Source organism: Gekko japonicus, unplaced genomic scaffold (assembly GCF_001447785.1).
Source record: "Gekko japonicus isolate JY-2015 unplaced genomic scaffold, Gekko_japonicus_V1.1 scaffold5246, whole genome shotgun sequence".
Taxonomy (NCBI): domain Eukaryota; kingdom Metazoa; phylum Chordata; class Lepidosauria; order Squamata; family Gekkonidae; genus Gekko; species Gekko japonicus.
The window spans coordinates 39,112-48,744 of NW_015175006.1; the positions used below are offsets into that span (position 1 = coordinate 39,112).

A 9,633-nucleotide genomic window follows, 5' to 3' on the forward strand; every position below is an offset into this window, starting at 1 on the left:
CCTTTCCCGGATCGACCCCCAAAGCCTCCAGGTATTTCCCAACCCAGACCTGGCAACCCTACCTCCCAGTCTGAGTAGACAATACTGTTGTACGCAGGGCTTTTTTTGTAGAAAAAGCCTAGCAGGAACTCATTAGCATAATAGGCCACACCCAACAGCAGAAATTTATTTATTTATTTATTCCACATTTACCCCGCCCTCCCCGCAAGCAAGCCACACCCCTGACAGCACAGCTCATTGGCATATTAGGCCACACCCCCATGTTACCAGAAGTGTGGTCATCCAGCCACACCCACCTTTTGCTTCTTATTCTGTTTACCTTGTTTGTTGTCAAGACCCAGGCCTTTTTTTTGTAGCAGGAACTCCTTTGCATGTTAGGCCACACACCCCTAATGTAGCCAATCCTAATGAGTGTCTGCTGTTGGGTGTGGCCTATTATGCTAATGCGTTCCTGCTGGGTGTGGCCGACTCGGGAGCCAGCTGGAACTCCGTTCCTGTGCGTTCCTGCTCAAAAATAGCCCTGGTTGTACGCACCGCTTATGAAACACTTTGTACTCTGCCACTGACTACCAGTCAGTCTAACTTAGTAGGTGCACTTAACACTTCCATGGTGCATATGTTAAGTGCCTTTGATGATTCTAATCACAGTAACTGAAATCAATCATGATCAGATATTCACTTTGGTTCATTGCTTAAATGCATTCTGGGTAAAATACTAAATGCTGACAGGCAAGCATGCTGCTTGTGACCTTGCTTGTTCTTGCCAACTATAACTGTGCATATTCCTGATGTCATTTAGCCTACGTTAGATGAAGAACACACACCACTATGTACCCATATCTGCTGCATTAGATCCTTTTAGAATTTCATAGCCTGGGAAGAAGGAGGTATATTTCAACTGAAGGAGGTATATTTTTGCCTGAGAAAATCCAACCCACAGGTTGGAGCCCAATCAGAATGGTGTGACGGATATATGACAAAGTTTGATGGAGCCAATAATTATGATTTATTTCTAACTGTCATAGAGGGTATAAAAGTTTATGTCTCCCACTGTAACCTTGGGGAAGAGCTGGGGGTATTCGAGGATTCAAAACCTTGTTATGCCTGTATTTCCCCTCCTTTATTAATAAAGTTTTAGCCTGGATTCTCCTCCACAGCACCGTGCCTAGTGCTTTCTCAAATTGGGCTGGGGAAGCACAACCCGTGACGGAGTTTCTGTCTTAGAATACTGACCCCGATGGACCAAGGGTCTGATTCAGTATTAGTCAGCTTCGTGTGTGTTCCTGCTGGCACCTCATGAGTGTCACACTTATAAGGTTCCTACCTGTCCAAAGACGCTGCTTATGGTTCCAGTTGCATGTTACTGCCCCTGGCCAGTCAGCCTTTGCTTGAGGCGTTCCTAATGCTAAATCCAAACTGAGGGGGATGTTCTGTCATTGTAACGGCCTATGGCTAAAGGCTAAATAGGAGCTGCGGTGGCTCAAGTGGTTAAGACGCTGAACTGCAGGCTGTGGAAGGTCGGTCGTTCAGCAGTTCGAGACCCGGGGGCTGCATGATGGAGTGAGCTCCCGTCTCTAGTTCCAGCTCCTGCCAGCCTAGCAGTTCGAAAGCAAGAAATGGCAAGTAGATAAATAGGTACCACTTCGGTGGGAAGGTAACAGCGCTCCGTGCGCCTTGGTGTTTAGTCATGCCGGCCACATGACCACGGAAACGTCTTTGGACAGCGCTGGCTCTTCGGCTTGGAAACGGAGATGAGCACCGCAACCCTAGAGTCAGACTCGACTGGCTTTTGAGCAAGGGAACCTTTTCCTATGGCTAAAGGCAATAAACTGAAACGTGAACCTGAACTGCGGGGGCAAATGAGGTTATTGAGGTGACTGCCCAAAGACGTCACAATATATTTTTTTTCCACCAGTGGAGGCAGAGAGATCAATCCGACGCAGGCCTTGACCGTCAATCTACAAACAGTGTTTTTGCAGATCGAACCTTGCTCTTGTAAACTCAGGTTTGAATGCTTTGAACCCGGCAGGTGACAAAACCAGACAGAGCTGGATTGATCAGGAATGGACCATAGATTCTAGGTAGGGTTGCCAGCTCCAGGTTGGAAGATACCTGGAAATTTTAGGGGTGGAGCCTGAGGAAGGTGGGCTTGGTGTGGGGAGGGACTTCAGGGAGAGCCAGTTTGGTGTAGTGGTTAGGAGAGCGGACTCTAATCTGGGAGAACTGGGTTTGATCCCCCACTCCTCCACATGCAGCTGCTGGTGTGACCTTGGGTCAGTCATCAGTTCTTTCAGAGCTGTTCTCTCAAGGGCAGTTTTCGAGAGAGCTCTCTCGGCCCCACCGGCCTTACAGGCGGTGTTCCCTCTAAGCTGAGTTAGTGTGAGCTCACACGACTCCACGGCTTAGAGGGAACATTGGGTGTCTGTTGTGGAGAGGGGGAGGGGAAGGAGATTGTCAGCCGCTCTGAGACTCCTTTGGGTAGTGAAGGGTGGGGTATAAATCCAATCTCCTCCTCCTCCTCCTTTTTTGGGGTAGAATGCCATACAGTCCACCTTCCGAAGCAGCCAATCCAATGCTCCTATGGGAAAATTATAACATGATGACGTTTCGGTTGCCTGAGGAACCCTGTCAGTGCTCTGATGAGAGAGCTGCCAACTCCAGGTTGGGAAATTCCTGGAGATTTGGGGGCAGAGCTTGTGGAGGTGAGAGTTTGAGGAGAGAGTTGAGTAAGGCAAAATGCCATAGACTCCACCCTCCCAGGTAGCCATTTTCTGCAGGGGAACTGATTTCTGTCATAGGGTGGCCTGGTCTCCCCTGATTACAGGCACCTCAAGATCTGTTGACATTCTAGGGCTCCGGTCACATGGGCCTGATATCGTGGGGGGGAGGCGTGGCTAATTGCCCCAGCACAGTTTGATGCACGATTACGCAATCAGACACACCAGCGGCATACCATGGGTCCTTCCCTTGGTGCTGGCGGGTAAACAAGGGACTGGAGGGGAATGCCGCGTGCCGGCGCGATCACACCACGGGCATCTGGAGGCAGCCCATGGTCACCTGGAGATCTGTTGACATTCTAGGACTATTTTATTTTACGCTTCACCCTTGGATGAGTCAGCAGAAGGTTTGGTGGGGAGGGAAGTTTAGGCAAGAGAGAAATTCTTTGTATGGCGGCCCGCTCTTGCCAAGGACTAACTGGGCGGTTTCAGCTTTCTGAACACCTCCCTTTGCTCTTCGGAATAATTTTCTCAGCACCCTAAGGGGTTAGTGAAACCAGCAAGGGAACTCGACTTGGCCGTGAAAGAATCTTCAAAGTTTTCCTCCGGATTGATGTAGTAGACCTTCTACTCACCTGCAAGGAGGGACAAGGCCAGCAAGATGGCAAAAGGCTTCATGGTGGCTTGAAGGAAAGTTCTTGAGAACTTGCTTTGACGGAGGCAGTGGCTGGCTGTGAGCGGCGGGACCGCCAAGGTACGCGGTCTTTTCCGCCCACGTCTCTTGTCATTCATTAATGCAGGGCATTGGTCGGGGTCAGCCAGGTGTGTGTGTGTGTTCCCATTTTGTGGGGTCATTGCCAGAGTATACAAAACCACTAGAACAGAAAGTGGGAGGGGGGATATCGAGGGAACTTGCAGTCTAGGGATGCCAGCCTCCAGGCGGGACCTGGGGATCCCCTGGAATTACAGCCCACCTCTAGACTACAGAGATCAGTTCTCCTGGAGACAATGGCTGCTTTGGAAGGCAGACTCTAAGGCACTGTACCCTGCTGCGGTCCCTCCCCAAACACCGCCCCCCTCAGGCTCCACCCCCCAAAAGCTCCACCTCTGCATTGATGTTCATTCTGATTGGTCCAGGATGAATCTCCAGCTTTCACTTGGAAGCAGAATTAGAACTGAGTTGAATTCGTTCAGCCCAGGGGTCAATTCGTAGAAAAAGAGCTAGGGGGACTCATTAGCATAACTCATTAGCATATGCCACACCCCCTGACATCAGGGGCCCGGCGGTGGACCTGCAAGGCTGGCGGGAGTGCGAGGAAGCCCCGCCAAGGCCCTCCCTGGCCCCAGGCAGGCAGGGGTGGGGAGAGGCGGGGAGGAAGCAACTTACCCTCCCTCTTCTCCTGCCTCCTCCTGGCTGAATGAGGGCTGGAAGCGGGGTGGCCAGAAGCAGGGGGCGGGGCTTCGCCATGTGCCCCGCCCCCCTGCACCTCGCCCGGGGGAACTGCGTTCCCCCACGATCCCCCCCGAAATGACCTCTGGTTCAGCCTCAGTTTGCTGTGTGTTTCTTTTTACACCTGAAGTCCTGTTCTTGAATGACTGGCCCGAACCTACAGTTCCTAAAACCAGAAAAGATCTAATCTTCCCTTTACTGGTGGCAGCGAAAACGGCTCATGCACTCAATTGGAAAAAAATAAGTCAGCTCCAATGCTGGCAAGACGGCATTGTAAAATCTGGGAACACTTTGTGATGGGGGGAAAGAAATATCAGCTCAAATACGAAGTTATGACCCACACTCTCCACGCTTTAATTTTGCTGGGAAATGGTCTATTGCACTGGAATATCTGGCTGAACAAGAGGTTGTTCCAAGTCAGCTTAAAGCTCTCAATTTACTGCACACATGTATAGGAACAAAGGAGGAGGAGGTTGGATTTATACCCTGCCCTTCATTTGGAGTCTCAGAGCGGCTTACAATCTCCTTTCCCTTCCCCTCCCAACAACAGGGACCCTGTGAGGTCGGTGGGGCTGAGAGAGCTCTCTCGAGAACAGCTCTGAGAGAACTTGTGGCTGACCCAAGGTCACAGCAGCATCTGCATGTGGAGGAGTGGGGAATCAAACCTGGTTCTTCCAGATTAGAGTCCGCGCTCTTAGCCACTACACCAAACTGGCAAGAAGAAGAAACGTATTCTGTCTTCCTCGGGGGTGTGTGTGTCATAATTCCCCCAGCACTAGGGTTGCCAGCTAGGGTTGTCAACCTCCAGGGGGTGACTGGAGATCTCCTGGGACTGCAACTTATCTCCAAGCGACAGAGATCAGTTCGCCTAGAGCCAATGGCTGCTTCGGAAGGTACATTCTATGGTATTCTAGCCGAGTGAAGTCCCTCGCCACACCAAACCCCGCTCTGCTCAGGCTCCACTTCCAAAATCTCCAGGTATTTCCCATTCCGGAGCTGGTAACCCTGTATGTCCATTCTGGCTTGGGAAATTCCTGGAGATTTGGGGGTGGAGCTCGGGCTACTAGACCATGTTGAAGTCCGCCCCCTCCCCAGGCTCCACCCCCAAATCTCCTGGAATTTCATAACCTGGAGCTGGCAACCCTAAATGGCATGTGAGTTGAAAAGCCCTTCAGGAAAGTCAAACTAGGTCTTGGAAATAAAATTCAAATTGCCGCTGCACCACTAGGAGGCAGTGAAGACTAGATAGTGTGTAATGACGTCGTTTTTCCGGGACAGATTTAGGACTTGCTTTGTTGGTGTGTGTTTTTTTCCCCTTTCTCCACTTACAATTTTGTCGAAATTCCCATCGCTTTCCCCCTTTTACTCAATTACAGAAAGGAGCTGTGGTGGCTCAAGTGGTTAAGACGCTGAACTGCAGGCTGTGGAAGGTCGGTAGTTCAGCGGTTCAAGACCCGACTGTGCCGCATGACGGCGTGAGCTCCCGTCTCTAGTTCCAGCTCCTGCCAACCTAGCAGTTCGAAAGCAAGAAATTGCAAGTAGATAAATAGGGACCACTTCGGCGGGAAGGGAACAGAGTTCCGGCGGCCTCGGTGTTTAGTCATGCTGGCCACATGACCACGGAAACGTCTTCGGACAGCGCTGGCTCTTCGGCTTGGAAACGGAGATGAGCACCGCATCCCTAGAGTTGGATTCGACTGGCTTTCGAGCAAGGGAACCTTTACCTTTTTACCATTTACAATTTTGTCCAAATTCCCATCGCTTTCCCCATTCGCTCAATTACAGAATGTTGTCACGCTCATTTCGCCTCCATTTTTTCTACTTTTTTTTTTTTAAAGGATGAGCAAATGTTTTCTATTTCATTTCTTTTTATATTCAATGGGCCGTCAGCAGTTTCTGTTCCCTGTCTTCCAGCCCTTCCTCTTTGTAGATTTGTTTCTAGTCTGTCTGCAGGTTTTCCGTTTTTAATCCCTCAAGTACACGGTGTAGATCATTCTTAGGCATGATCTGTGTACATGTTGCTGGTTTTATCCATACCAAACCACACTGGAGAATGTGCAGCTTTTAAAAGGGAGAAACGGGGTGACGGTAAACAGAATACAAGAGCAGAAATAAGGTCGCAATCAGTGCATACGAAGAAAGGAAACTGAAAAGAGGTCCAAGCAAAAGAGATGAGATATTCAAAATTATCTTTTTAAATAACATGTGTGCATGCCTTTTGTATCCTGATTTGAACGGCCCAGTCTAGCCCTATATTGTCAGATCTTTGCAAGCTAAGTGGACTTGCCAGCCACCAGGTCCAGGTGGGGTCCACCCCCCGCTTCTGGGGGCTCCAAGCCGTTGCCAGCAAGCTGGCTGGTGGGGGAAGCCCCGCCCCCAAGGCCCACCAGTGGGGCCAGAACTCCAGAAGCCCTCCCACTGCCCCCCTCCGAGCACCAAGAATACAGAGCATCACTGCCTCAGATATCAGAACATAAGAGAAGCCAATGGCCCATCCAGTCCAACACTCTGTGTCGCACCAAGAATACAGAGCATCACTGCCTCAGACATCAGAACATAAGAGAAGCCATGTTGGATCAGGCCAGTGGCCCATCTAGTCCAACACTCTGTGTCCCACAGTGGCCAAAAGCCAGGGGCCATCAGGAGGTCCACCAGTGGGGCCAGAACTCCAGAAGTCCTCCCACTGTGCCCCCCCCGAGCACCAAGAAGACAGAGCATCACTGCCCCAGGCAGAGTGTTCCATCTGGACCTTGTGGCTAATAGCCCCTGATGGACCTCTGCTCCGTATGATTCTCCAATCCCCTCTTGAAGCATTCTATGCTTGTAGCTGCTGCCACCACTTCCTTTGGCAGTGAAGCCTACGTGCTAATGACTGTTTGGGTGAAGAAGGACTTCCTTTTCTCTGTTCTAAGCTTACTGATCATCCATTTCACGGAGGACTCGCGAGTTCTTGTACTCCAAGAAAAGGAGGGAAATGCTTCTTTCTCTGCCTTCTCTCTCCCGTGCATAATTTCGCAGACCTCCGTCACGTCGCCCCTTAATTGCCGTTTCTCCGAGTGAAGGCGCCCTAACCTCTTTCCCCTTTCTTCATAGGGAAGGTGTTCCGTCTCCTTAATCATTCAATTGACCTTTTCTGCTCATTTCCCAATGGTTTAGTACCTTTTTTGAGGTGCAGTCAGTCCTGGTGAGTCCTTGGGTGGGAGACCACCAAGGAATACCACGGTTGCAATACAGGGTTGCCGTCTAGGATTGCTGTAAGAACGGTTCCCAGACCCCAGGTCCCAGTGGGGGTTCCCCTGCTTTGGGGGGCTCTGCTCCGCTGCTGGCCAGCTAGCTGGTGGGGGGAAACCCACCCCAAAACAGCGACATCGGTGCTTGACGTCCCTGGCCCAAAAATTGCTGAGCGGTCGGGTTAGAACGGATCAAAGGAAGTACCTGCTTCACCCAAAGAGTGGTTAACACATGGAATTCACTGCTACAGGAAGTGGTGCCCTTAATCATTCCATTGACCTTTTCTGCTCCTTTCCCAATGGTTTAATACCTTTTTTGAGGTGCGGTCAGTCCTGGTGAGTCCTTGGGTGGGAGACCCCCAAGGAATACCAGGGTTGCCATGCAGGGCTGCCGTATGGGATTGCTGTAAGAACAGTTCCCAGCCCCCAGGTCCCAGTGGGGGTTCCCCTGCTTTGGGGGGCTCTGCTCCGCTGCTGGCCAGCTAGCTGGTGGGGGGAAACCCACCCCAAAACAGCGACATCGGTGCTTGACGTCCCTGGCCCAAAAATTGCTGAGCGGTCGGGTTAGAACGGATCAAAGGAAGTACCTGCTTCACCCAAAGAGTGGTTAACACATGGAATTCACTGCTACAGGAAGTGGTGGCGGCTACAAGCATGGACGGCTTCAAAAGGGAATTAGATAAGCATATGGAGCAGAGGTCCATCAGTGGCTATTAGCCACAAGGTATAGATAGGGACTCTGGGGCAAGTGATGCTCTGTCTTCTTGGTGCTTGGGGGGGCCAACAGTGGGAGGGCTTCTAATGTCCTGGCCCCACTGGTGGACCTCCTGATGGCACCTGGTATTTCTGGCCACTGTGTGACACAGAGTGTTGGACTGGATGGGCCTTTGGCCTGATCCAACATTGGCGTCTCTTATGTTCTTATGTCACCCAGAAGTGACATCATCATGTTGCCGATGTCGGGGGTGACACGCTAGTTTTTGGGCAAACTCTGTGGTCTTGAAGGCAAAAAAACCATAGAGTTTTGCCCAAGAAACTAGAGTGTCCCCCCTGACGTCGGTGGCGTGATGACGTCACTTCCGGGTGTGGCAGAAGACCCCTGGAAGGACCCAAGAGCCTGCGACTTGCCGGACTTTCCACCAGACACACACACACACACAAAAATTAAAGATGGATATTTTTGCTAATATAACATATCCTCATGGAGAAAGTTGATACAAAGCTTGCAGGGGGGGGAGGCCTCTCATCCGTTTCTGTCGGACACCATGTCGGAACGAGAAGGCGTCGGCGTGAGGAGAAAACTCTAAGTCATCCCTAAAGCCGCAGGTACTTTTGTGAGGCGGAGTTCGCTCTGTGGAACTTGCGACTCAGGCAAGGCGAGGGACGGTTCGCAGAACCTGTCGGATCACCTAGGGCAAGTGCAGGCCAAGGAGTGGGGCGAGGCCCGGCTGGGTGGACGCCTCGCCTTGACGCTCTCATAGGCCGGAGCGAGTCATGTGACGTCCCGTGAGGCATTTCCTTCCTGGCATAGGTGGGTGTCGTTCGGCGCCTTCTGTGCGTGGCTGAACGTGGGTATCATCACAACGGGTGGGCGGCGATGGACTTTCCAAGGATGGCGTGGCCAGGATCCCAATCCCGTCGCGATGGAGGTTTCCTCCAGGATGTTTTGCCCGGCTTCCTGATGGGCAGCACTGTTTTCAGGAGCACCGATGTGTCATTATCCCGCTTCTGTGGTTTCCCACCCTGCTTTGCTATCTTTCCCAGTCTTGGAATGGCACGATCTCTCTGGGAAAAGATCACAGTCAACATGCCTTTGGAAGGGAGGGTGTATATCAGGGTTCCCCAACCTGGTGCCCGTGGGTACCCTGGCACCCACCAGTACTTCTCCTGGTGCTACGGTGGCCAGCTCCACCGAACGATGAGGGGATCCCGCACCGAAGGCCCCCTCAGCTGGCTAGCGGAGGGGCATACCAGGGGAGAGAGGGAGGCCCAGGCGATGTCGCCAGCGACGTGGTGACATCACGTCCGGTGCACGCAGGAAGTGATGTCATCACGCCAGCAGGGCTATTTTTGGGCAGGAACGCACAGGAACGGAGTTCCGGCTGGCTCCCAAGTTGGCCACGCCCAGCAGGAACTCATTAGCATAATAGGCCACACCCAACAGCAGGAACGCATTAGGACTGGCTACATTAGGGGGTGTGGCCTAACATGCAAAGGAGTTCCTGCTACAAAAAAA

General features: G+C 51.8%; 1 protein-coding gene across 1 annotated transcript in view; it reads right to left on the reverse strand.

The window, feature by feature from the left end:
* Positions 1 to 3,395, reverse strand: part of LOC107122157 (apolipoprotein A-I-1-like) — a 9,759-nt gene extending 6,364 nt beyond the window's left edge. The window contains exon 1 of the mRNA XM_015425186.1: positions 3,353 to 3,395. Coding sequence (XP_015280672.1) covers positions 3,353 to 3,395 — 43 coding nt within the window. The remainder of the gene's footprint in view (positions 1 to 3,352) is intronic.
* Positions 3,396 to 9,633: the final 6,238 nt, after the last annotated feature.